Source organism: Coregonus lavaretus (genome assembly GCF_964263955.1).
Source record: "Coregonus lavaretus genome assembly, contig: HAP1_SCAFFOLD_1798, whole genome shotgun sequence".
NCBI classification, from domain to species: domain Eukaryota; kingdom Metazoa; phylum Chordata; class Actinopteri; order Salmoniformes; family Salmonidae; genus Coregonus; species Coregonus lavaretus.
The window spans coordinates 56,745-84,175 of record NW_028166022.1 but is presented as its reverse complement, the minus strand read 5'-3'; the positions used below and the strand labels follow the sequence as shown (position 1 = coordinate 84,175).

At 45.2% G+C, this 27,431-nt stretch overlaps 4 protein-coding genes across 8 annotated transcripts in view; 1 reads left to right on the top strand and 3 right to left on the bottom strand.

Annotated features, from left to right (window-relative positions):
- Positions 1-25: 25 nt before the first annotated feature.
- On the bottom strand, positions 26-15,095 carry LOC311115199 (conserved oligomeric Golgi complex subunit 8-like; the record flags this gene model as incomplete). Of its 3 annotated transcripts, none has more annotated exons than XM_084190401.1 (7): positions 26-1,225; positions 1,406-1,574; positions 5,988-6,499; positions 6,761-6,830; positions 6,966-7,217; positions 9,423-9,630; positions 14,767-15,095. In XM_084190401.1, 7 exons carry the CDS (start codon positions 15,093-15,095, stop codon positions 687-689), a joined length of 2,079 nt encoding a protein of 692 aa, XP_084046527.1. In that variant the 3' UTR covers positions 26-686. The 3 variants fall into 3 exon arrangements, with proteins under 3 accessions (XP_084046527.1, XP_084046526.1, XP_084046525.1); XM_084190400.1 differs by lacking the exon at positions 6,966-7,217 and having other exon boundaries at positions 26-666; positions 702-1,225; XM_084190399.1 differs by lacking the exon at positions 6,966-7,217.
- Positions 9,649-14,727, bottom strand: LOC311115194 (uncharacterized protein; the record flags this gene model as incomplete). Its single annotated transcript, XM_084190393.1, has 5 exons — positions 9,649-9,653; positions 10,447-10,459; positions 10,506-10,544; positions 11,049-12,013; positions 14,721-14,727. 5 exons carry the CDS (start codon positions 14,725-14,727, stop codon positions 9,649-9,651), a joined length of 1,029 nt encoding a protein of 342 aa, XP_084046519.1.
- A 276-nt stretch (positions 15,096-15,371) lies between the features above and the next one.
- Positions 15,372-20,459, top strand: LOC311115202 (60S ribosome subunit biogenesis protein NIP7 homolog). Its single transcript, XM_084190403.1, has 5 exons — positions 15,372-15,492; positions 16,209-16,295; positions 16,445-16,583; positions 17,004-17,144; positions 19,566-20,459. Exons 1-5 carry the CDS (start codon positions 15,437-15,439, stop codon positions 19,683-19,685), a joined length of 543 nt encoding a protein of 180 aa, XP_084046529.1. The 5' UTR covers positions 15,372-15,436; the 3' UTR covers positions 19,686-20,459.
- A 120-nt stretch (positions 20,460-20,579) lies between these two features.
- LOC311115198 (telomeric repeat-binding factor 2-like) overlaps positions 20,580-27,431 on the bottom strand; it is a 31,085-nt gene continuing 24,233 nt past the window's right edge. The window contains exons 10-13 of one of the 3 annotated variants that reach the window (XM_084190396.1): positions 26,449-26,679; positions 26,201-26,283; positions 26,057-26,106; positions 20,580-21,252 (exon numbers count right to left, since the gene is read on the bottom strand). In XM_084190396.1, the coding sequence (XP_084046522.1) occupies positions 21,094-21,252; positions 26,057-26,106; positions 26,201-26,283; positions 26,449-26,679 (523 nt within the window). In that variant the 3' untranslated portion in view covers positions 20,580-21,093. Of the gene's footprint in view, positions 21,253-25,324; positions 25,375-25,474; positions 25,525-26,056; positions 26,107-26,200; positions 26,284-26,448; positions 26,680-27,431 lie in introns of all 3 variants that reach the window. The other 2 variants (XM_084190398.1, XM_084190397.1) reach the window with 2 other exon arrangements.

Genomic DNA, 27,431 nt, shown 5'->3' with positions numbered 1-27,431 from the left:
CAGTAGAAATAAACTATTTTAATATATACATTTATTAAATAGTTCAACCCAGTATTACCACATTCTCCAACCAGTCATACCCAGATTAGATGACAGTATATACAAGCTAAAGCATTGGAATCATTCCTGAAAGGGTCATTGTTAAATACACAGTAACTACAAGATTAAAACCATCAATGCAAGGCTATTGTTAGTCTGTTACCTGCCATCACTCCTCTGAGGGTTAACAGTCTGTTACCTTGACATCACTCCTGAGGGTTAACAGTCTGTTACCTTGCCATCACTCCTCTGAGGGTTAACAGTCTGTTACCTTGACATCACTCCTGAGGGTTAACAGTCTGTTACCTTGCCATCACTCCTGAGGGTTAACAGTCTGTTACCTGCCATCACTCCTCTGAGGGTTAACAGTCTGTTACCTTGCCATCACTCCTGAGGGTTAACAGTCTGTTACCTTGCCATCACTCCTGAGGGTTAACAGTCTGTTACCTGCCATCACTCCTCTGAGGGTTAACAGTCTGTTACCTTGCCATCACTCCTGAGGGTTAACAGTCTGTTACCTTGCCATCACTCCTCTGAGGGTTAACAGTCTGTTACCTTGACATCACTCCTGAGGGTTAACAGTCTGTTACCTTGCCATCACTCCTCTGAGGGTTAACAGTCTGTTACCTTGCCATCACTCCTGAGGGTTAACAGTCTGCTACTTCCTCAGTCTCTGATGGCTCACTGTCTGCCCCTGGTCCCTCTGGGTTTACCTCTGGCTCTGGGTTAGGTTCTGGGGCGGTCAGTACAGGCTTTGGGGGATTCAGTATGGCCTCCAACTCAGGGTCTTCCTGTACTTCACGGTGGCCGTCAGCCCTTGGTCTCTCAGGCTCTGGGTCGTCCAGTACAGGGTTAGGGTCGTTCAAAATGGCTTCCAGTTCAGGGTCAGAGGTCAGACCTGTCTCGGACACAAACTCGGTAGATATGGTGGACGAGACCATGGGATCCTCCTCTGTAGGTTCCGGGCCTGCTATTGGTTCAGGATCAGGAAGTCCCAGGTGGTCAACGGGAAGTGTTGGTTCAGGATCAGCTGCGGTGAGACCCTCCAGCTCAACACTGAGGTCTTCTTCTACCACCGGAGTCACCGTCTCCCTCTTGGGAAGAACAAACCCCAGAGGCTCCAGTACTGCACTCACATCAATACAACCCAGACTGCTGTACTTGTGGACTTGAGTTGGAGGGACACCTGGAGAAGAAAACCACGTTTCACATACATTATTATAGAGGTTGTTCCTGTGGATGTTTTCACATCAGCAGATCTGTCATATTCTAAGTCTTTAGCATCGGCGGCAGATCATGTAAATGCCAACTGATTTACAAATAACCTGTTGAAATAAAGAGAGACGAGGAGTGCCAGAGTATTCACCCAGTATGACAGAGAGCTGTGCTGGGGGGAACAGGACCTGCAGACAGCGGTTGAGGAAAGGCACCATGTCCTCAGCGAAGGAACAGCAGAATTGGACAAACAGCTCCTTCTCTCGGCTGCTGAAGGCCGTCTCCTCAGCCCTGTGGAACACCACGATCAACTTGGTGACCTGGGGAGGAGAGACGGTGGAAATCATGAGATACAACCTAACATTTCAACTAGAGTTTGTTGAGTTTGAGGGAGGGTGAACTGATCCTATCAGGGTAACTTCTACCATGGACAGAGACACAGTGGCTTGCAGAAAACATCAGATATCTGTGTTCATCACATACATACTGTATCATAAACCATGAATACATTACATTTAAACTGTACTAGATTAACATGTCCCAAAGACTGATCTTTGGTGAATTTAAGATTAGGATTTGGGGAAAGTAAGATTATCCTAGATCTGAGTATAAACATACCATCTACCATGTCTAGAGAGAGCATAACATCTACCATGTCTAGAGAGAGCATAACATCTACCATGTCTAGAGAGAGCATAACATCTACCATGTCTAGAGAGAGCATAACATCTACCATGTCTAGAGAGAGCATCTACCATGTCTAGAGAGAGCATCTACCATGTCTAGAGAGAGCATACCATCAACCATGTCTAGAGAGCATACCATATACCATGTCTAGAGAGAGCATAACATCTACCATGTCTAGAGACAGCATAACATCTACCATGTCTAGAGAGAGCATAACATCTACCATGTCTAGAGAGCATAACATCTACCATGTCTAGAGAGAGCATCTACCATGTCTAGAGAGAGCATAACATCTACCATGTCTAGAGAGAGCATAACATATACCATGTCTAGAGAGAGCATCTACCATGTCTAGAGAGAGCATCTACCATGTCTAGAGAGAGCATACCATCTACCATGTCTAGAGAGAGCATACCATCTACCATGTCTAGAGAGAGCATAACATCTACCATGTCTAGAGAGAGCACAACATCTACCATGTCTAGAGAGAGCATACCATCTACCATGTCTAGAGAGAGCATACCATCTACCATGTCTAGAGAGCACAACATCTACCATGTCTAGAGAGCACAACATCTACCATGTCTAGAGAGAGCATAACATCTACCATGTCTAGAGAGAGCATAACATCTACCATGTCTAGAGAGAGCATAACATCTACCATGTCTAGAGAGCATAACATCTACCATGTCTAGAGAGAGCATCTACCATGTCTAGAGAGCACAACATCTACCATGTCTAGAGAGAGCATACCATCTACCATGTCTAGAGAGAGCATAACATCTACCATGTCTAGAGAGAGCATAACATCTACCATGTCTAGAGAGAGCATCTACCATGTCTAGAGAGAGCATAACATCTACCATGTCTAGAGAGAGCATAACATCTACCATGTCTAGAGAGAGCATAACATCTACCATGTCTAGAGAGCATACCATCTACCATGTCTAGAGAGAGCATAACATCTACCATGTCTAGAGAGAGCATCTACCATGTCTAGAGAGAGCATAACATCTACCATGTCTAGAGAGAGCATAACATCTACCATGTCTAGAGAGAGCATACCATCTACCATGTCTAGAGAGAGAATAACATCTACCATGTCTAGAGAGAGCATCTACCATGTCTAGAGAGAGCATACCATCTACCATGTCTAGAGAGAGCATAACATCTACCATGTCTAGAGAGAGCATCTACCATGTCTAGAGAGAGCATAACATCTACCATGTCTAGAGAGAGCATAACATCTACCATGTCTAGAGAGAGCATAACATCTACCATGTCTAGAGAGAGCATAACATCTACCATGTCTAGAGAGAGCATAACATCTACCATGTCTACAGAAAGCATCTACCATGTCTAGAGAGAGCATAACATCTACCATGTCTACAGAAAGCATCTACCATGTCTAGAGAGAGCATAACATCTACCATGTCTAGAGAGAGCACAACATCTACCATGTCTAGAGAGCATAACATCTACCATGTCTACAGAAAGCATCTACCATGTCTAGAGAGAGCATCTACCATGTCTAGAGAGAGCATACCATCTACCATGTCTAGAGAGAGCATACCATCTACCATGTCTAGAGAGAGCATACCATCTACCATGTCTAGAGAGAGCATAACATCTACCATGTCTACAGAAAGCATCTACCATGTCTAGAGAGAGCATCTACCATGTCTAGAGAGAGCATAACATCTACCATGTCTAGAGAGCACAACATCTACCATGTCTAGAGAGAGCATACCATCTACCATGTCTAGAGAGAGCATACCATCTACCATGTCTAGAGAGAGCATACCATCTACCATGTCTAGAGAGAGCATACCATCTACCATGTCTAGAGAGAGCATACCATCTACCATGTCTAGAGAGAGCATCTACCATGTCTAGAGAGAGCATACCATCTACCATGTCTAGAGAGAGCATCTACCATGTCTAGAGAGAGCATAACATCTACCATGTCTAGAGAGCACAACATCTACCATGTCTAGAGAGCATACCATCTACCATGTCTAGAAAGAGCATACCATCTACCATGTCTAGAGAGAGCATACCATCTACCATGTCTAGAGACAGCATCTACCATGTCTAGAGAGGGCATAACATCTACCATGTCTACAGACAGCATAACATCTACCATGTCTAGAGAGAGCATAACATCTACCATGTCTAGAGAGAGCATCTACCATGTCTAGAGAGGGCATAATATCTACCATGTCTAGAGAGAGCATAACATCTACCATGTCTAGAGAGAGCATCTACCATGTCTAGAGAGCATACCATCTACCATGTCTAGAGAGCATACCATCTACCATGTCTAGAGAGAGCATAACATCTACCATGTCTAGAGAGAGCATCTACCATGTCTAGAGAGAGCATAACATCTACCATGTCTAGAGAGAGCATAACATCTACCATGTCTAGAGAGAGCATCTACCATGTCTAGAGAGAGCATACCATCTACCATGTCTAGAGAGCACAACATCTACCATGTCTAGAGAGCATAACATCTACCATGTCTAGAGAGAGCATCTACCATGTCTAGAGAGAGCATACCATCTACCATGTCTAGAGAGAGCATACCATCTACCATGTCTAGAGAGAGCATCTACCATGTCTAGAGAGGGCATAACATCTACCATGTCTACAGACAGCATAACATCTACCATGTCTAGAGAGCATAACATCTACCATGTCTAGAGAGCATACCATCTACCATGTCTAGAGAGAGCATACCATCTACCATGTCTAGAGAGAGCATCTACCATGTCTAGAGAGACCATAACATCTACCATGTCTAGAGAGAGCATAACATCTACCATGTCTAGAGAGGGCATAACATCTACCATGTCTAGAGAGAGCATAACATCTACCATGTCTAGAGAGAGCATCTACCATGTCTAGAGAGAGCATACCATCTACCATGTCTAGAGAGAGCATCTACCATGTCTAGAGAGAGCATAACATCTACCATGTCTAGAGAGCACAACATCTACCATGTCTAGAGAGCATACCATCTACCATGTCTAGAGAGAGCATACCATCTACCATGTCTAGAGAGAGCATCTACCATGTCTAGAGAGGGCATAACATCTACCATGTCTAGAGAGGGCATAACATCTACCATGTCTAGAGAGAGCATAACATCTACCATGTCTAGAGAGAGCATCTACCATGTCTAGAGAGGGCATAACATCTGCCATGTCTACAGACAGCATAACATCTACCATGTCTAGAGAGAGCATAACATCTACCATGTCTAGAGAGGGCATAACATCTACCATGTCTAGAGAGAGCATAACATCTACCATGTCTAGAGAGAGCATCTACCATGTCTAGAGAGCATACCATCTACCATGTCTAGAGAGCATACCATCTACCATGTCTAGAGAGAGCATAACATCTACCATGTCTAGAGAGAGCATCTACCATGTCTAGAGAGAGCATAACATCTACCATGTCTAGAGAGAGCATAACATCTACCATGTCTAGAGAGAGCATCTACCATGTCTAGAGAGAGCATACCATCTACCATGTCTAGAGAGCACAACATCTACCATGTCTAGAGAGCATAACATCTACCATTTCTAGAGAGAGCATCTACCATGTCTAGAGAGAGCATACCATCTACCATGTCTAGAGAGAGCATCTACCATGTCTAGAGAGAGCATACCATCTACCATGTCTAGAGAAAGCATCTACCATGTCTAGAGAGAGCATCTACCATGTCTAGAGAGAGCATCTACCATGTCTAGAGAGAGCATGGGACAGCCTAGACATGTCAATGCTTTGCTTTATCTTGGCCAGGTCGCAGTTGTAAATGAGAACTTGTTCTCAACTGGCTTACCTGGTTAAATAAAGGTAAAAAAAAAAAAAAAATGAAATGAAATAAAATATATATATATTTTTAAAAACAGAAAAAAGACTAAAATAAATAAAATAAATAAAATAAATAAAATAAATAACATAAATGATGGTAAGTTTAGCAGCAGACAGTGTAGCGTACCATTAGCTGAGACAGACAGGCGTTGGTTCCATACCTTTACCAGGGCGTCCTCCAGGTACTGGGTCACCTGCTGGGCCAGACCGAGGGGGCAGCAGAGCCTGAGGTCATTGAAGGCCGTCAGGATGTTGTTGAGGAAGCAGGCCAGGGGGGGGAAATCCAGCAGAGCCATGGGAGGCTGGAGGGTACCTGGCTGGGCACTGGGGGTTTGGAGGGTGCCTGGCATGGAGCCCCCACCCAGCATGGAGGGGAGAGAGATCAGAGTATACAGGTTCATGTCCTCCTGGAACTTCTCCATGGCTTCCTCTACAGCTTTCCGGAAGGTATCGGCCGCCACACGTTGGAACATTGGGGCCAGCTGGCCGCGGAAGTCTGCCCCGACGCGGCTGAAGGACAGGCCGAAGTACATGCACTGTCCCAGCAGGGAGTCCAGGCGGCCGCCCACCCCCCTCTGGAGGTCTCGGTCCAGAGTCTCCAGGAAGTCAGACACCTGCTGCACCACCCAGCCGTGGAAGATGGCCCCCTCGTTCACCACCTGGCCCTGACCACCTTTCAACACAGACAGTACCATACATCACAAGGCTGCCCATCCAGTGACCTATGACCTGCCACTTTAGTTGGACTATTGACCCGTCAGTACTGTACCATACCCACAGCACTACTGTCTTTTCAAGAAAACATGTATTATAGATTTGGAATGTGTCTTTGGATAATTCTCGTGTGTGTTTAAGCTTCATATTTATGAAAATTGTATCAAATAATTCAGCCTTCTCCGCTGTGTTGCCGTATTGAAATAAACCAGTCTGTCACCGGGAGGCAGCAGGGGGTCCTCGTCAGAGAAGATGGCTCTGTACTGCGTGATGATGTCAAACAGATGTACCTGTAACAGAGTAAGAAATGTCACAGAAATATTCCTGTCAGAGAATAAAGGGGGGAAGCATCAGTCCTGTCTCCTTGGTCCTTCGCTCAACAACTACACCGCTAGATAACTACAGCTGCTACCCAGGTTACATACGCGGCAGGCCTCGATGGTCTTGGTGATGTGGAAGTAAGGGTCATCGTCAGGCACGGCGGAGAGGACGGAATGGAGCCAGCTGCCCCGCGCCTGGAGGAACTTGACCCGTAGCTCCGCCTCCGTGAACACGTCCATCCTGCGCAGGTAGCCAATCACACGCAGGCACACAGGAAGCTGGGAGTTGCTGCGAAGCTGCTGCAACAGCTGGTTCAGCATGAGCTGAGCTGACTGACGCACCTCGTGGACGATGCCCTGAGGAAGACGGGGGCGGCAGGTAACTTAGTGGTTAAGAGCGTTGTGCCAGTAACCGAAAGGTTGCTGGTTCTAATCCCCGAGCGGACTAGGTGAAAAATCTGTCGATGTGCCCTTGAGCAAGGCACTTAACCCTAAATTGCTCATGTAAGTCGCTCTGGATAAGAGCGTCTGCTAAATGACTAACATGTAAATGTAAAACACACAGGCCATATTACAGTAGAGGTCAGAGAATCACACTCTGAACCGTCTGTGTAGACAAGCTTAAAATAGTAAGAGGGATTTCTAGTAATAATAATAATAATAATATGCCATTTAGCAGACGCTTTTATCCAAAGCGACTTACAGTCATGCGTGCATACATTTTTTTTGTGTATGGGTGGTCCCGTGGATCGAACCCACTACCTTGGCGTTACAAGCACCGTGCTCTACCAGCTGAGCTACAGAGGACCACGTTAGTACCATAACTACCCGACAAACTACCCGACAAAATGCCACATTCTGATTGTGTATCTTCCCATCTGTAACTCCTAACTGTGTAAGCAAGAAGTGGCACCATCTGTAACTCCTAGCTGTGTAAGCAGGAAGTGGTACCATCTGTAACTCCTAGCTGTGTAAGCAGGAAGTGGTACCATCTGTAACTCCTAGCTGTGTAAGCAGGAAGTGGTACCATCTGTAACTCCTAGCTGTGTAAACAGGAAGTGGTACCATCTGTAACTCCTAGCTGTGTAAGCAGGAAGTGGTACCATCTGTAACTCCTAGCTGTGTAAGCAGGAAGTGGTACCATCTGTAACTCCTAACTGTGTAAGCAGGAAGTGGTACCATCTGTAACTCCTAGCTGTGTAAGCAGGAAGTGGTAACATCTGTAACTCCTAGCTGTGTAAGCAGGAAGTGGTACCATCTGTAACTCCTAGCTGTGTAAGCAGGAAGTGGTACCATCTGTAACTCCTAACTGTGTAAGCAGGAAGTGGTACCATCTGTAACTCCTAGCTGTGGAAGCAGGAAGTGGTACCATCTGTAACTCCTAGCTGTGGAAGCAGGAAGTGGTACCATCTGTAACTCCTAGCTGTGTAAACAGGAAGTGGTACCATCTGTAACTCCTAGCTGTGTAAGCAGGAAGTGGTACCATCTGTAACTCCTAGCTGTGGAAGCAGGAAGTGGTACCATCTGTAACTCCTAGCTGTGTAAGCAGGAAGTGGTACCATCTGTAACTCCTAGCTGTGTAAGCAGGAAGTGGTACCATCTGTAACTCCTAACTGTGTAAGCAGGAAGTGGTACCATCTGTAACTCCTAGCTGTGTAAGCAGGAAGTGGTAACATCTGTAACTCCTAGCTGTGTAAGCAGGAAGTGGTACCATCTGTAACTCCTAGCTGTGTAAGCAGGAAGTGGTACCATCTGTAACTCCTAGCTGTGGAAGCAGGAAGTGGTACCATCTGTAACTCCTAGCTGTGTAAGCAGGAAGTGGTACCATCTGTAACTCCTAGCTGTGTAAGCAGGAAGTGGTACCATCTGTAACTCCTAGCTGTGGAAGCAGGAAGTGGTACCATCTGTAACTCCTAGCTGTGTAAGCAGGAAGTGGTACCATCTGTAACTCCTAGCTGTGTAAGCAGGAAGTGGTACCATCTGTAACTCCTAGCTGTGTAAGCAGGAAGTGGTACCATCTGTAACTCCTAGCTGTGTAAGCAGGAAGTGGTACCATCTGTAACTCCTAGCTGTGGAAGCAGGAAGTGGTACCATCTGTAACTCCTAGCTGTGGAAGCAGGAAGTGGTACCATCTGTAACTCCTAGCTGTGGAAGCAGGAAGTGGTACCATCTGTAACTCCTAACTGTGTAAGCAGGAAGTGGTACCATCTGTAACTCCTAGCTGTGTAAGCAGGAAGTGGTACCATCTGTAACTCCTAGCTGTGTAAACAGGAAGTGGTAACATCTGTAACTCCTAGCTGTGTAAGCAGGAAGTGGTAACATCTGTAACTCCTAGCTGTGTAAGCAGGAAGTGGTACCATCTGTAACTCCTAGCTGTGTAAGCAGGAAGTGGTACCATCTGTAACTCCTAGCTGTGTAAGCAGGAAGTGGTACCATCTGTAACTCCTAGCTGTGTAAACAGGAAGTGGTACCATCTGTAACTCCTAACTGTGTAAGCAGGAAGTGGTACCATCTGTAACTCCTAGCTGTGTATGATGGAAGTGGTAGTTAGCGCATTAATACCTGGATGACAGGGAGGGACGAGTGCTTCTTCTCCAGTCTCTTGACGTAGGCTGCCAGTTCCAGAGCCTCCTCGTAGTAGCCGTTCCGGACGCAGGTGTCCATCAGCTGAGGGATCTCTAAGATCTCCAGGATCTCTGTGTGGCGGTTCAGAGTCAGGCTGTTCATCCTCCGGCTCACCCCGATATCCTCCGCCTCCTTCACAAAACCCCTAAAGAGAGGATAGACGTTAACCTGGTACCAGTCTGTTTGGGCTAGATAGACATTAACCTGGTACCAGTCTGTTTGGACTAGATAGACATTAACCTGGTACCAGTCTGTTTGGGCTAGATAGACATTAACCTGGTACCAGTCTGTTTGGGCTAGATAGACATTAACCTGGTACCAGTCTGTTTGGGCTAGATAGACATTAACCTGGTACCAGTCTGTTTGGGCTAGATAGACATTAACCTGGTACCAGTCTGTTTGGGCTAGATAGACATTAACCTGGTACCAGTCTGTTTGGGCTAGATAGACATTAACCTGGTACCAGTCTGTTTGGGCTAGATAGACATTAACCTGGTACCAGTCTGTTTGGGCTAGATAGACATTAACCTGGTACCAGTCTGTTTGGGCTAGATAGACATTAACCTGGTACCAGTCTGTTTGGACTAGATAGACATTAACCTGGTACCAGTCTGTTTGGGCTAGATAGACAGCCTGGTACCAGTCTGTTTGGGCTAGATAGACATTAACCTGGTACCAGTCTGTTTGGGCTAGATAGACATTAACCTGGTACCAGTCTGTTTGGGCTAGATAGACATTAACCTGGTACCAGTCTGTTTGGGCTAGATAGACAGCCTGGTACCAGTCTGTTTGGGCTAGATAGACATTAACCTGGTACCAGTCTGTTTGGGCTAGATAGACATTAACCTGGTACCAGTCTGTTTGGGCTAGATAGACATTAGCCTGGTACCAGTCTGTTTGGACTAGATAGACATTAACCTGGTACCAGTCTGTTTGGACTAGATAGACATTAACCTGGTACCAGTCTGTTTGGACTAGATAGACATTAACCTGGTACCAGTCTGTTTGGACTAGATAGACATTAACCTGGTACCAGTCTGTTTGGGCTAGATAGACAGCCTGGTACGAGTCTGTTTGGGCTAGATAGACATTAACCTGGTACCAGTCTGTTTGGGCTAGATAGACATTAACCTGGTACCAGTCTGTTTGGGCTAGATAGACATTAGCCTGGTACCAGTCTGTTTGGGCTAGATAGACATTAACCTGGTACCAGTCTGTTTGGGCTAGATAGACATTAACCTGGTACCAGTCTGTTTGGGCTAGATAGACATTAACCTGGTACCAGTCTGTTTGGGCTAGATAGACATTAACCTGGTACCAGTCTGTTTGGGCTAGATAGACATTAACCTGGTACCAGTCTGTTTGGGCTAGATAGACATTAACCTGGTACCAGTCTGTTTGGGCTAGATAGACATTAACCTGGTACCAGTCTGTTTGGGCTAGATAGACATTAACCTGGTACCAGTCTGTTTGGGCTAGATAGACATTAACCTGGTACCAGTCTGTTTGGGCTAGATAGACATTAACCTGGTACCAGTCTGTTTGGGCTAGATAGACATTAACCTGGTACCAGTCTGTTTGGGCTAGATAGACAGCCTGGTACCAGTCTGTTTGGGCTAGATAGACATTAACCTGGTACCAGTCTGTTTGGGCTAGATAGACATTAGCCTGGTACCAGTCTGTTTGGGCTAGATAGACAGCCTGGTACCAGTCTGTTTGGGCTAGATAGACAGCCTGGTACCAGTCTGTTTGGGCTAGATAGACATTAACCTGGTACCAGTCTGTTTGGGCTAGATAGACATTAACCTGGTACCAGTCTGTTTGGGCTAGATAGACAGCCTGGTACCAGTCTGTTTGGGCTAGATAGACATTAACCTGGTACCAGTCTGTTTGGGCTAGATAGACATTAACCTGGTACCAGTCTGTTTGGGCTAGATAGACAGCCTGGTACCAGTCTGTTTGGGCTAGATAGACAGCCTGGTACCAGTCTGTTTGGGCTAGATAGACATTAACCTGGTACCAGTCTGTTTGGGCTAGATAGACATTAACCTGGTACCAGTCTGTTTGGGCTAGATAGACATTAACCTGGTACCAGTCTGTTTGGGCTAGATAGACATTAACCTGGTACCAGTCTGTTTGGACTAGATAGACATTAACCTGGTACCAGTCTGTTTGGGCTAGATAGACATTAACCTGGTACCAGTCTGTTTGGGCTAGATAGACATTAACCTGGTACCAGTCTGTTTGGACTAGATAGACATTAACCTGGTACCAGTCTGTTTGGGCTAGATAGACATTAACCTGGTACCAGTCTGTTTGGGCTAGATAGACATTAACCTGGTACCAGTCTGTTTGGGCTAGATAGACATTAACCTGGTACCAGTCTGTTTGGGCTAGATAGACATTAACCTGGTACCAGTCTGTTTGGACTAGATAGACATTAACCTGGTACCAGTCTGTTTGGGCTAGATAGACATTAACCTGGTACCAGTCTGTTTGGGCTAGATAGACATTAACCTGGTACCAGTCTGTTTGGGCTAGATAGACATTAACCTGGTACCAGTCTGTTTGGGCTAGATAGACATTAACCTGGTACCAGTCTGTTTGGGCTAGATAGACATTAGCCTGGTACCAGTCTGTTTGGGCTAGATAGACATTAACCTGGTACCAGTCTGTTTGGGCTAGATAGACATTAACCTGGTACCAGTCTGTTTGGGCTAGATAGACATTAACCTGGTACCAGTCTGTTTGGGCTAGATAGACATTAACCTGGTACCAGTCTGTTTGGGCTAGATAGACATTAACCTGGTACCAGTCTGTTTGGACTAGATAGACATTAACCTGGTACCAGTCTGTTTGGGCTAGATAGACATTAACCTGGTACCAGTCTGTTTGGGCTAGATAGACATTAACCTGGTACCAGTCTGTTTGGGCTAGATAGACATTAACCTGGTACCAGTCTGTTTGGGCTAGATAGACATTAACCTGGTACCAGTCTGTTTGGACTAGATAGACATTAACCTGGTACCAGTCTGTTTGGGCTAGATAGACATTAACCTGGTACCAGTCTGTTTGGGCTAGATAGACATTAACCTGGTACCAGTCTGTTTGGGCTAGATAGACATTAGCCTGGTACCAGTCTGTTTGGGCTAGATAGACATTAACCTGGTACCAGTCTGTTTGGGCTAGATAGACATTAACCTGGTACCAGTCTGTTTGGGCTAGATAGACATTAACCTGGTACCAGTCTGTTTGGGCTAGATAGACATTAACCTGGTACCAGTCTGTTTGGGCTAGATAGACATTAACCTGGTACCAGTCTGTTTGGGCTAGATAGACATTAACCTGGTACCAGTCTGTTTGGGCTAGATAGACATTAACCTGGTACCAGTCTGTTTGGGCTAGATAGACAGCCTGGTACCAGTCTGTTTGGGCTAGATAGACATTAACCTGGTACCAGTCTGTTTGGGCTAGATAGACATTAACCTGGTACCAGTCTGTTTGGACTAGATAGACATTAACCTGGTACCAGTCTGTTTGGGCTAGATAGACATTAACCTGGTACCAGTCTGTTTGGGCTAGATAGACAGCCTGGTACCAGTCTGTTTGGGCTAGATAGACATTAACCTGGTACCAGTCTGTTTGGGCTAGATAGACATTAACCTGGTACCAGTCTGTTTGGGCTAGATAGACATTAGCCTGGTACCAGTCTGTTTGGGCTAGATAGACATTAACCTGGTACCAGTCTGTTTGGGCTAGATAGACATTAACCTGGTACCAGTCTGTTTGGGCTAGATAGACATTAACCTGGTACCAGTCTGTTTGGGCTAGATAGACATTAACCTGGTACCAGTCTGTTTGGGCTAGATAGACATTAACCTGGTACCAGTCTGTTTGGGCTAGATAGACATTAACCTGGTACCAGTCTGTTTGGACTAGATAGACATTAACCTGGTACCAGTCTGTTTGGGCTAGATAGACAGCCTGGTACCAGTCTGTTTGGACTAGATAGACATTAACCTGGTACCAGTCTGTTTGGGCTAGATAGACATTAACCTTGTACCAGTCTGTTTGGGCTAGATAGACATTAACCTGGTACCAGTCTGTTTGGGCTAGATAGACATTAACCTGGTACCAGTCTGTTTGGGCTAGATAGACATTAGCCTGGTACCAGTCTGTTTGGGCTAGATAGACATTAACCTGGTACCAGTCTGTTTGGGCTAGATAGACATTAACCTGGTACCAGTCTGTTTGGGCTAGATAGACATTAGCCTGGTACCAGTCTGTTTGGGCTAGATAGACATTAACCTGGTACCAGTCTGTTTGGGCTAGATAGACATTAACCTGGTACCAGTCTGTTTGGGCTAGATAGACATTAACCTGGTACCAGTCTGTTTGGGCTAGATAGACATTAACCTGGTACCAGTCTGTTTGGGCTAGATAGACAGCCTGGTACCAGTCTGTTTGGACTAGATAGACAGCCTGGTACCAGTCTGTTTGGGCTAGATAGACATTAACCTTGTACCAGTCTGTTTGGGCTAGATAGACATTAACCTGGTACCAGTCTGTTTGGGCTAGATAGACAGCCTGGTACCAGTCTGTTTGGACTAGATAGACAGCCTGGTACCAGTCTGTTTGGGCTAGATAGACATTAACCTGGTACCAGTCTGTTTGGGCTAGATAGACATTAGCCTGGTACCAGTCTGTTTGGACTAGATAGACAGCCTGGTACCAGTCTGTTTGGGCTAGATAGACATTAACCTGGTACCAGTCTGTTTGGGCTAGATAGACATTAGCCTGGTACCAGTCTGTTTGTGCTTTTGCCAACTATATTGCTGTCCTTGTCAAGCCAAACATGACAATAAGTGAGAAGGAGTTGGCATGATGGCACAAACAGACTGGCCCTCAGGCTAGAGTTGGCATGATGGCACAAACAGACTGGCCCTCAGGCTAGAGTTGGCATGATGGCACAAACAGACTGGTACTCAGGCTAGAGTTGGCATGATGGCACAAACAGACTGGCCCTCAGGCTAGAGTTGGCATGATGGCACAAACAGACTGACCCTCAGGCTAGAGTTGGCATGATGGCACAAACAGACTGGCCCTCAGGCTAGAGTTGGCATGATGGCACAAACAGACTGGCCCTCAGGCTAGAGAGACTTCGTCTCGGGCTTAAACACCCGTGCCAATATATCCTCCAAACACCGGCGTCTCGGGCATTATCACTTAAATAACATGACATGTCAAAACGACAGAGTAATTGGCTAACGTCACCACTAACCTGCATTTTTCACCGAAGCTGGGCAACTTGTCGAGGAGTTTGGAAACACTGCTTTCCACACGCCCAAAGTCGCGGTATATCTCCTCGGTGCAGTCCGCAGTGCGGATGAACGTCTTGTAGTTGGAGAAGGCGAGCTCTCGGGTCTGCTGCAGTATCTGCGCCCTCTCCTCCGCCAACCGCTCCGGTTCACGGTTTAATTTCTCCACGCCATACGAACTGAGCTCCGACAAGTAGGCTGCGAAGTCGGGGTTGTCTCTCCAGTTGTCTGGAAAGCTGTCTTTGAATATTGACGCCAGAATACTCTCATCTTCCACGTCCACAGCTGTCATGTTGGAAAGCTGTCGCTTCAATACTTCATCCGGATTTTAGGCTTAACGTTCCTTACTCCGATTTCCAGTCTTAACACAGGAGTACGAAAACAGGTCGTTAAAATACAATGTAAGCGTCTGATGTCTTTTAAATGGCAATTTAATTCGCAATTTAGCTAAATAGCTCGCTCGTAAAGGCAAGAGCACAACAGGAACAGGCGCATGAATTTGACGTCACTATTACAATCCACTTCCGTTTTCCTGCAGATGCATTTCCGCTCACTATACCCACGTTGTAGCGTTTAGCAAGCTACGTTCAGTGGGCACAATATTGTAAGGAAATTAACGAATAATTTACCAAAATGAGGCCTCTAACAGACGACGAGACAAAAACGATGTTTGAGAAACTCTCCAAATAGTGAGTATTGAATTGTGATCTTGAAAGACAAGGCGAAAGTTATTTTGAAACTGCCGTGGCTGTTCAGCCTAGCGCCATGCTTGATCAACTAGCTCCAGATTAGGTTTGCCAGCTAGTTTGTGCAGAGGGTTGAAAACCTCCAGTCCATATCCAGTCTCTTTGGTGCTATGCTCATGATGACAGTCTTTAACCGGCCTAGTTATGCTTCTCAACAAACTGGCTAATACGTTGTCTGTGTAGATGGCATGTGATTTGGAATGGGACGTTGTCTGTGTAGATGGCATGTGATTTGGAATGGGACGGTGTCTGTGTAGATGGAATGGGACGTTGTCTGTGTAGATGGCATGTGATTTGGAATGGGACGTTGTCTGTGTAGATGGCATGTGATTTGGAATGGGACGTTGTCTGTGTAGATGGCATGTGATTTGGAATGGGACGTTGTCTGTGTAGATGGCATGTGATTTGGAATGGGACGTTGTCTGTGTAGATGGCATGTGATTTGGAATGGGACGTTGTCTGTGTAGATGGCATGTGATTTGGAATGGGACGTTGTCTGTGTAGATGGCATGTGATTTGGAATGGGACGTTGTCTGTGTAGATGGCATGTGATTTGGAATGGGACGTTGTCTGTGTAGATGGCATGTGATTTGGAATGGGACGACATTCTCTGAATCTACAATGACGGTGTGTGACACCTTCCCCTTTTCTGTCCACAGCATTGGTGAGAACATCAAACTCCTTGTGGATAGACCTGATGGGACATATTGCTTCAGACTTCACAATGACCGTGTGTATTACATCAGGTAAACAATGCTTCAGTTATTGTTAGGATTTTCTATGGATATTATAAAGCTGGCTACTTCGTGATCGTCTCTTTGTAAACCTGTGATATAGATGCCGATGAAAATGGGTAGCTAAGATATTATCTTGTTTCCACTTTTTTTTGTATCAGTGAGAGAATTCTGAAGTTGGCGACCAACATCTCCCGTGATAAGTTGGTGTCGGTGGGTACCTGCTTTGGAAAGTTCACCAAGACCATTAAGTTCCGCCTGCACATCACAGCACTGGACTTCCTGGCACCGTATGCCAAGGTAAACAACAAGCATGGAGCTCTGACATGTCAGTGTGTATAATGATAACCAGAGGTCATGTTAGAAGTGGAGATGTTGTTATATGGCACTGACGACAGCCAGTTGAGGACTAGAGGTTTAAAGTTCGATAATCATATTTGTGTAGGCTTTAAAATGAACATCAAATCCTCTGTAGCTCAATTGGTAGAGCACGGCGCTAGTAACGCCAGGGTAGTGGGTTCGATCCCCGGGACCACCCATACGTAAAAATGTATGCACACATGACTGTAAGTCGCTTTGGATAAAAGCGTCTGCTAAATGGCATATTATATTATTATAAAACCAATATCTCTCTCTGAAAACCTACAGGATGTCAGTTAAGACATCGGTAGTACTGTAATAAGACTATTCTCTGAGTAACTGAACCCTCTGTGTGTTCAGTTCAAGGTGTGGGTGAAGCCTGGGCAGGAGCAGTCCTTCCTCTATGGGAACCATGTGTTGAAGTCTGGTCTGGGGAGGATCACAGAGAACACTAACCAGTACCAGGGAGTGGTGGTCTATTCCATGGCAGACGTACCACTGGTGAGTTGGCCCTCCCTGCACATACTGTACATTAATTATCCAATAAATTCACATCAACATATAGGGCAGGTTTCCTCAGACAGCGGTTAACTAGTCAGACTAAAAAAAGCGTTTTCAAATGCTTTTTGGTCCAGGTCTAGGCTTAATCTGTATGGTAAACCGGCCCAGACTGGACTAGGCTTAATCTGTATGGTAAACCGGCCCAGACTGGACTAGGCTTAATCTGTATGGTAAACCGGCCCAGACTGGACTAGGCTTAATCTGTATGGTAAACCGGCCCAGACTGGACTAGGCTTAATCTGTATGGTAAACCGGCCCAGACTGGACTAGGCTTAATCTGTATGGTAAACCGGCCCAGACTGGACTAGGCTTAATCTGTATGGTAAACCGGCCCAGACTGGACTATGCTTAATCTGTATGGTAAACCGGCCCAGATTGGACTAGGATTAATCTGTATGGTAAACCAGCCCAGACTGGACTAGGCTTAATCTGTATGGTAAACCGGCCCAGATTGGACTAGGCTTAATCTGTATGGTAAACCGGCCCAGATTGGTCTAGGCTTAATCTGTATGGTAAACCGGCCCAGATTGGACTAGGCTTAATCTGTATGGTAAACCGGCCCAGACTGGACTAGGGTTAATCTGTATGGTAAACCGGCCCAGTGTCAGTTTTACACTGCTTCTCTCTTGGATAGTGATCATTTGACGGTTGGTTGCTCCTTCATACAAGCTTGTTGAAGACGTTGCAAACGAGCAATGTGGAGCTAATATCTAAGTCATCAACAATCTTAACTCTACAGTCGTGGTCAAAAGTTTTGAGAATGACACAAGTATTGGTCTTCACAAAGTTTGCTGCTTCAGTGTTATGAGATATTTTTGTCAGATGTTACTATGGTATACTGAAGTATAATTACAAGCATTCCATAAGTGTCAAAGGCTTTTATTGACAATTACATTAAGTTTATGCAAAGAGTCAATATTTGCAGTGTTGACCCTTCTTTTTCAAGACCTCTGCAATCCGCCCTGGCATGCTGTCAATTAACTTCTGGGCCACATCCTGACTGATGGCAGCCCATTCTTGCATAATCAATGCTTGGAGTTTGTCAGAATTTGTGGGTTTTTGTTTGTCCACCCGCCTCTTGAGGATCGACCACAAGTTCTCAATGGGATTAAGGTCTGGGGAGTTTCCTGGCCATGGACCCAAAATGTCGATGTTTTGTTCCCCGAGCCACTTAGATATCACTTTTGCCTTATGGCAAGGTGCTCCATCATGCTGGAAAAGGCATTGGTCGTCACCAAACTGTTCTTGGATGGTTGGGAGAAGTTGCTCTCGGAGGATGTGTTGGTACCATTCTTTATTCATGGCTGTGTTCTTAGGCAAAATTGTGAGTGAGCCCACTCCCTTGGCTGAGAAGCAACCCCACACATGAATGGTCTCAGGATGCTTTACTGTTGGCATGACACAGGACTGATGGCAGCGCTCACCTTGTCTTCTCCGGACAAGGTGTTTTCCGGATGCCCCAAACAATCGGAAAGGGGATTCATCAGAGAAAATGACTTTACCCCAGTCCTCAGCAGTCCAATCCCTGTACCTTTTGCAGAATATCAGTCTGTCCCTGATGTTTTTCCCGGAGAGAAGTGGCTTCTTGACACCAGGCCATCCTCCAAAAGTCTTCGCCTCACTGTGCATGCAGATGCACTCACACCTGCCTGCTGCCATTCCTGAGCAAGCTCTGCACTGGTGGTGCCCCGATCCCACAGCTGAATCAACTTTAGGAGACGGTCCTGGCACTTGCTGGACTTTCTTGGGCGCCCTGACACCTTCTTCACAACAATTGAACCTCTCTCCTTGAAGTTCTTGATGATCCGATAAATGGTTGATTTAGGTGCAATCTTACTAGCAGCAATATCCTTGCCTGTGAAGCCCTTTTTGTGCAAAGCAATGATGACGGCACGTGTTTCCTTGCGGGTAACCATGGTTAACAGAGGAAGAACAATGATTTCAAGCACCACCCTCCTTTTAAAGCTTCCAGTCTGTTATTCTACCTCAATCAGCATGACAGAGTGATCTCCAGCCTTGTCCTCGTCAACACTCTCACCTGTGTTAACGAGAGAATCAGTGACATGATGGCAGCTGGTCCTTTTGTGGAAGGGCTGAAATGCAGTGGAAATGTTTTTTTGGGGATTAAGTTCATTTTCATGGCAAAGAGGGACTTTGCAATTCATCTGATCACTTTTCATGACATTCTGGAGTATATGCAAATTGACATCATCAAAACTGAGGCAGCAGCCTTTTGTGAAAATTAGTATTTGTGTCATTCTCAAAACTTTTGACCACGACTGTAGGTAACCATTAGAGAATTATATTTGACAATCATGTGCAGGTTTGACTCAGCTGAACGTGCCCCTCTGTCTTCCACAGGGTTTCGGAGTGGCAGCCAAGTCGACCCAGGAGTGCAGGAGAGTGGACCCCTTGTCCATCGTTGTGTTCCACCAGGCGGACATTGGAGAGTTCATCAGGTCTGAGGACACGCTCACATAGAGGAGTCTTCACAAACTGGACTATCAATTATCCACAGTAGTACTTCCCAACCCTCTCCGCAGGGACCACCAGGGGGTTGGGAAGTACAGCTATGTGAAAACGTCTGGTGGTCCCCGAGGAGAGGGTTGGGAAGGACAGCTATGTGAAAACGTCTGGTGGTCCCCGAGGAGAGGGTTGGGAAGTACAGCTATGTGAAAACGTCTGGTGGTCCCAGAGGAGAGGGTTGGGAAGTACAGCTATGTGAAAACGTCTGGTGGTCTTGGAGAGGGTTGGGAAACCCTGGTCTACAGGATACGATTGTGTAATTACCATAGGGCCAGTGACTGTCTGGATAGTTTCATCAAGATGACAGCATCCAACTTTTTTTTTTTTGTCATTTAGCAGATGCTCTTATCCAGAGCGACTTATAGGAGCAATTAGGGTTAAGTGCCTTGCTCAAGGGCACATCGACAGATTTTTCACCTAGTCGGCTCGGGGATTAGAACCAGCGACCTTTCGGTTACTGGCACAATGCTCTTAACCACTAAGCTACCTGCCGCCCCATCCCTATGGCTGAATCCTTAGTGATGTAAATCACCAAATCTAATTGTTTTCTGTCCCTGGATTTGTTCTGTAAATTGAGGTTTTGTGTAGTATTCCTAATCTGTATGGATCTCTGGTTTGAGCAATTAACAAATACTATTATACAGTTAATAATTACATCTGCATAACATTAAAACTTGTGATATACTGAAATGTATTTTTTTCTACAAATAAAACAATCATAAAATGTTGGATTCTGGCACTAACATCACTTCAATATAGCATGTATTTACTGTAGCTATTAAACACTGGTCTTAACTGTAACAACTCAATGCAGTAAGCTTGCCAGTCCTGTGGTAAACATTAGGCCAGTCAGTATAAGAGAAGTCTTTATTCTACGAAGAAAGACTGTCTGTCTTATTTCAAGAATCTGTTAAAAAAAGAGGCAGAATCAACATTGAACATATTCTAGAACCTTTCTAAAACATCCATTTAGATTAGCTGGATAATCGACCTATTCTCTCATTAGCTGGATAATCTACCTATTCTCTCTCGCTTAGTCCAAAGGCCCTCAGCCCATCTTTAGCTTCATGGTCCTCCACCCGTCCTCATCGTTGATGGATGTGCGGCGGGTAAATGTTAATTTAACAAAATCAACATTTTGTGGAAAGAAAACTTTTAAAAGTCTGCATCCATTCTCTCAACTGGATAATGTCGTCATTCTCTTCTCTTACGTAGCTCAGAGGCCCTCTCCAGGGTCGAATTCATTACTGCACCCCGTAGAAAAACATTTTGCAACTGAAAGCGAAAAAGGAGCATTTCTTATAGGACAAGTTAGTAGATAGTCCTTCCCCTGTTTTAGCCAGTGTTCTTCTGTTTGGTGCCCTCAGACCATCTTTAGTTTCTTCATGGTTCTCCACCTATCCTTGATGTTGACGGATGTTCGGCCGACGAAGGGGAAAGAGGACTGTACTCTGGTCCAGTTCCCCTCTCCATAGCGACGCACTCCCTCCTTCACCCACTCGGTCTCCTCTGCTGTCCACATCTACAGTAGAGACAACAGAACACTCAAGGTATAGTATCCACACTGTAGAGGACAACACTTAGGGTTAACATAGTATACACACTGTAGAGGACAACACTTAGGGTTAACATAGTATACACACTGTAGAGGACAACACTTAGGGTTAACATAGTATACACACTGTAGAGGACAACACTTAGGGTTAACATAGTATACACACTGTAGAGGACAACACTTAGGGTTAACATAGTATACACACTGTAGAGGACAACACTTAGGGTTAAGATAGTATACAACACTGTAGAGGACAACACTTAGGGTTAACATAGTATACACACTGTAGAGGACAACACTTAGGGTTAACATAGTATACACACTGTAGAGGACAACACTTAGGGTTAACATAGTATACACACTGTAGAGGACAACACTTAGGGTTAACATAGTATACATTATGTAGAGGACAACACTTAGGGTTAACATAGTATACACACTGTAGAGGACAACACTTAGGGTTAACATAGTATACACACTGTAGAGGACAACACTTAGGGTTAACATAGTATACACACTGTAGAGGACAACACTTAGGGTTAACATAGTATACACACTGTAGAGGACAACACTTAGGGTTAACATAGTATACATTATGTAGAGGACCACACTTAGGGTTAACATAGTATACACACTGTAGAGGACAACACTTAGGGTTAACATAGTATACACACTGTAGAGGACAACACTTAGGGTTAACATAGTATACAACACTGTAGAGGACAACACTTAGGGTTAACATAGTATACACACTGTAGAGGACAACACTTAGGGTTAACATAGTATACACACTGTAGAGGACAACACTTAGGGTTAACATAGTATACACACTGTAGAGGACAACACTTAGGGTTAACATAGTATACAACACTGTAGAGGACAACACTTAGGGTTAACATAGTATACACACTGTAGAGGACAACACTTAGGGTTAACATAGTATACACACTGTAGAGGCCAACACTTAGGGTTAACATAGTATACACACTGTAGAGGACAACACTTAGGGTTAACATAGTATACACACTGTAGAGGACAACACTTAGGGTTAACATAGTATACACACTGTAGAGGACAACACTTAGGGTTAACATAGTATACACACTGTAGAGGCCAACACTTAGGGTTAACATAGTATACACACTGTAGAGGACAACACTTAGGGTTAACATAGTATACACACTGTAGAGGACAACACTTAGGGTTAACATAGTATACACACTGTAGAGGACAACACTTAGGGTTAACATAGTATACACACTGTAGAGGACAACACTTAGGGTTAACATAGTACACACACTGTAGAGGACAACACTTAGGGTTAACATAGTATACACACTAGAGGACAACACTTAGGGTTAACATAGTATACACACTGTAGAGGAAAACACTTAGGGTTAACATAGTATACATTATGTAGAGGACAACACTTAGGGTTAACATAGTATACACACTGTAGAGGACAACACTTAGGGTTAACATAGTATACACACTGTAGAGGACAACACTTAGGGTTAACATAGTATACATTATGTAGAGGACAACACTTAGGGTTAACATAGTATACATTATGTAGAGGACAACACTTAGGGTTAACATAGTATACACACTGTAGAGGACAACACTTAGGGTTAACATAGAATACACACTGTAGAGGACAACACTTAGGGTTAACATAGTATACACACTGTAGAGGACAACACTTAGGGTTAACATAGTATACACACTGTAGAGGACAACACTTAGGGTTAACATAGTATACACACTGTAGAGGACAACACTTAGGGTTAACATAGTATACATTATGTAGAGGACAACACTTAGGGTTAACATAGTATACATTATGTAGAGGACAACACTTAGGGTTAACATAGTATACATTATGTAGAGGTTTCCCGGACACAGATTAAGCCTAGTCCTGATTCTCCATTGAGTTGTTTGCTGTTTAGTCCAGGACTAGCCTTAAATCTGTGTCCAGGAAACCATCAACATTTAAAAACCTACAGTGCATTCAGAAAGTATTCAGACCCCTTGACATTTTCCACATGTTGTTACGTTACAGCCTTATTCTAAAATGGATTAAATTGTTTTTTTCCTCATCAATCTACACACAATACCCCAATAATGACGAAGCCAAAACAAGTTTTTACAATTATTAGCAAATATATACAAAATATAAAACGTACATTTTACATTTACATAAGTATTCAGACGATTTACACAGTACTTTGTTGAAGCACCGTTGGCAGCGATTACAGCTTGGAGTCTTCTTGGGTATGACGCTACAAGCTTGGCACACCTGTATTTGGGGAGTTTCTCCCATTCTTCTCTGCAGATCCTCTCAAGCTCTGTCAGGTTGGATGGGGAGCGTCGCTGCACAGCTATTTTCAGGTCTCTCCATAGATGTTCGATTGGGTTCAAGTCCGGGCTCTGGCTGGGCCCACTCAAGGACATTCAGAGACTTGTCCCAAAGCCACTCCTGCATTGTCTTGGCCTGCTTAGAGTTGTTGTCCTGTTGGAAGGTGAACCTGCGCCCCAGTCTGAGGTCCTGAGCGCTCTGGAGCAGGTTTTCATCAAGGATCTCTCTGTACTTTGCTCTGTTCACTTTTCCCTCGATCCTGACTAGTCTCCCAGTCCCTGCCGCTGAAAAACATCCCTAGAGCATGATGCTGCCAACACCATGCTTCATCGTAGGGATGGTGCCAGGTTTCCTCCAGACGTGACGCTTGGCATTCAGGCCAAAGAGTTCAATCTTGGTTTCATCAGACCAGAGAATCTTGTTTCTCATGGTCTGAGAGTCTTTAGGTGCCTTTTGGCAAACTCCAAGAGGGCTGTCGTGCCTTTTACTGAGGAGTGGCTTCCGTCTGGCCACTCTACCATAAAGGCCTGATTGGTGGAGTGCTGCAGAGATGGTTGTCCTTCTGGAAGGTTCTCCCATCTCCACAGAGGAGCTCTGTCAGAGTGACCATCGGGTTCTTGGTCACCTCCCTGACCAAGGCCCTTCTCCCCCGATTGCTCAGTTTGGCCGGGCGGCCAGCTCTAGGAAGAGTCTTGGTGGTTCCAAACTTCTTCCATTTAAGAATGATGGAGGCCACTGTGTTCTTGGGGACCTTCAATGCTGCAGACATTTTTTGGTAGCCTTCCTCAGATCTGTGCCTCGACACAATCCTGTCTCGGAGCTCTACGGACAATTCCTTCGACCTCATGGCTTGGTTTTGCTCTGACATGCACTGTCAACTGTGGGACCTTATATAGACAGGTGTGTGCCTTTCCAAATCATGTCCAATCAATTGAATTTACCCCAGGTGGACTCCAATCAAGTTGTAGAAACATCTCAAGGATGGCTCAATTTTGAGTCTCATAGCAAAGGGTCTGAATACTTACGTAAATAAGGTATTTGTGTTTTTTACTTTGTATAAATTTGCAAACATTTCTAAAAACCTGTTTTCGCTTTGTCATTATGGGGTATTGTGTGTAGATTGATGAGGATTTTTTACAATTAATTTAATCAATTTTAGAATAAGGCTGTAACGTAACAAACTGTGGATAAAGGGGAAGGGGTCTGAATATTTTCCAGAATGTCACCATCTTCTAAACTGGTGCTGTCTCCAGAACCTAAACTCACCCTCTTCCTGTCTCCAGAACCTAAACTCACCCTCTTCCTGCCACCTCCAGTAGTACTGGTTCTGTTGCTGTCTCCAGAACCTAAACTCACCCTCTTCCTGCCACCTCCAGTAGTACTGGTTCTGTTGCTGTCTCCAGAACCTAAACTCACCCTCTTCCTGTCTCCAGAACCTAAACTCACCCTCTTCCTGCCACCTCCAGTCGTACTGGTTCTGCCTCCAGAACCTAAACTCACCCTCTTCCTGTCTCCTCCAGTAGTACTGGTTCTGTTGCTGCCTCCAGAACCTAAACTCACCCTCTTCCTGCCACCTCCAGTGGTACTGGTTCTGTTGCTGCCTCCAGAACCTAAACTCACCCTCTTCCTGCCACCTCCAGTGGTACTGGTTCTGTTGCTGTCTCCAGAACCTAAACTCACCCTCTTCCTGCCACCTCCAGTGGTACTGGTTCTGTTGCTTTCTCCAGAACCTAAACTCACCCTCTTCCTGTCTCCAGAACCTAAACTCACCCTCTTCCTGCCACATCCAGTAGTACTGGTTCTGTTGCTGTCTCCAGAACCTAAACTCACCCTCTTCCTGCCACCTCCAGTGGTACTGGTTCTGTTGCTGTCTCCAGAACCTAAACTCACCCTCTTCCTGCCACCTCCAGTCGTACTGGTTCTATCTCCAGAACCTAAACTCACCCTCTTCCTGTCTCCTCCAGTAGTACTGGTTCTGTTGCTGCCTCCAGAACCTAAACTCACCCTCTTCCTGCCACCTCCAGTAGTACTGGTTCTGTTGCTGCCTCCAGAACCTAAACTCACCCTCTTCCTGCCACCTCCAGTAGTACTGGTTCTGTTGCTGTCTCCAGAACCTAAACTCACCCTCTTCCTGCCACCTCCAGTGGTACTGGTTCTGTTGCTGCCTCCAGAACCTAAACTCACCCTCTTCCTGCCACCTCCAGTAGTACTGGTTCTGTTGCTGCCTCCAGAACCTAAACTCACCCTCTTCCTGCCACCTCCAGTAGTACTGGTTCTGTTGCTGTCTCCAGAACCTAAACTCACCCTCTTCCTGCCACCTCCAGTGGTACTGGTTCTGTCTCCAGAACCTAAACTCACCCTCTTCCTGCCACCTCCAGTAGTACTGGTTCTGCCTCCAGAACCTAAACTCACCCTCTTCCTGCCACCTCCAGTGGTACTGGTTCTGTTGCTTTCTCCAGAACCTAAACAAAGACATAGGTTAGAACTCCATAGTAAAATCCCTAGTAATAAAACACCACACAGTTTTGAATCATAACTGTTGATCATCATAATTACTGTCTTTGTGAGGGGAGTCAAATAAATCATCTTCATCGCTCCACCTATCCTTGGATTCCTTGGCAACCCTGAATAGCTGCTTCCTGCAGATGACAGCACCATTATAAAGAGAGAGAGAGAAAGTCAAATCAGCTGTGATTTGAACATCATCCTCTACCTTATCCCTGAAATACATAACCAAATGTCTCCTAGAATCATATCCCAGTGGAGAAGACAGAACTATTCTGAAGCTATATAGCTCTACATACCACTTCGGATCGGTTCCCTTTTTACTGGTGGATTCCTTCTGAGGGGTGGAGCTCCTTTGAGAAGTGAAGCCTTTTTGAGGGGTGGAGCTTCTCTTATGTGAAGAGCTTCTCTGATTGGATGAGCCTCTCTGGGGGGTGGAGCCTCTCTGGGGGGTGGTACGTTCTTCATGCTCAAGGGGCTCAGGGGTGTCATCCAGAATACACACATCCTCCTCGGGGTCAGACGAGGACCTGGAGACAGAGGTCGTATTCATTAGGGCACGCCAGGCGTTTCTTATTCCCTCTCCGTTTCAGTCAGCTTCCACTACCCTCGTCAAACTAGTCACCACTTAATCGTCCCTCATTAAGAATGTGTTAAAGTCAAAGAGAGCTGGTTAAAAGGCCCTGCCATTAACGCAGTACTATATGCAGGGACGTCCTTGTATTTGTATTTATTAGGGATCCCCATTAGCGGCTGCCAAGGCAACAGCTACTCTTCCTGGGGTCCAACCACAATTGACATACAATAAAACAATACCTTATTACACACTACTCTACCATAATATATTTACAATACAAAATCAATAATACAGCAAATTAACAATATTAAAATGTGTGTGTGTAGAGTGCGTGTGTTAGCATGTGTTTGCGAATGCTGTGTGTGCCTTGTGTCTCTTCACAGTCCGCGCTGTTCCATAAAGTGTATTTTTATCTGTTTTTTTAAATCTCATTTTACTGCCTGACTGAGTTACCTTTTTTTATTTTATTTCACCTTTATTTAACCAGGTAAGCCAGTTGAGAACAGGTTCTCATTTACAACTGCGACCTGATGTGGAATAGAGTTCCATGTAGTCATGGCTCTATGTAGTACTGTGCACCTCCCATAGTCTGTTCTGGACTTGGGGACTGTGAAGAGACCTCTGGTGGCATGTCTTGTGGGATATGCATGGGTGTCCGAGCTGTGTGCTATTATTCCAAACAGACAGCTCAGTACATTCAGCTTG

What these genes read in the sequence shown, in the direction of transcription:
- LOC311115202 (XM_084190403.1), top strand. Translation starts at nt 15,437, where the DNA reads ATGAGGCCTCTAACAGACGACGAGACAAAAACGATGTTTGAGAAACTC. An exon ending in TTTGAGAAACTCTCCAAATA is followed by an intron (nt 15,493 to 16,208) that starts GTGAGTATTGAA and finishes TTCTGTCCACAG; the next exon opens with CATTGGTGAGAACATCAAAC. An exon ending in GACCGTGTGTATTACATCAG is followed by an intron (nt 16,296 to 16,444) that starts GTAAACAATGCT and finishes TTTTTGTATCAG; the next exon opens with TGAGAGAATTCTGAAGTTGG.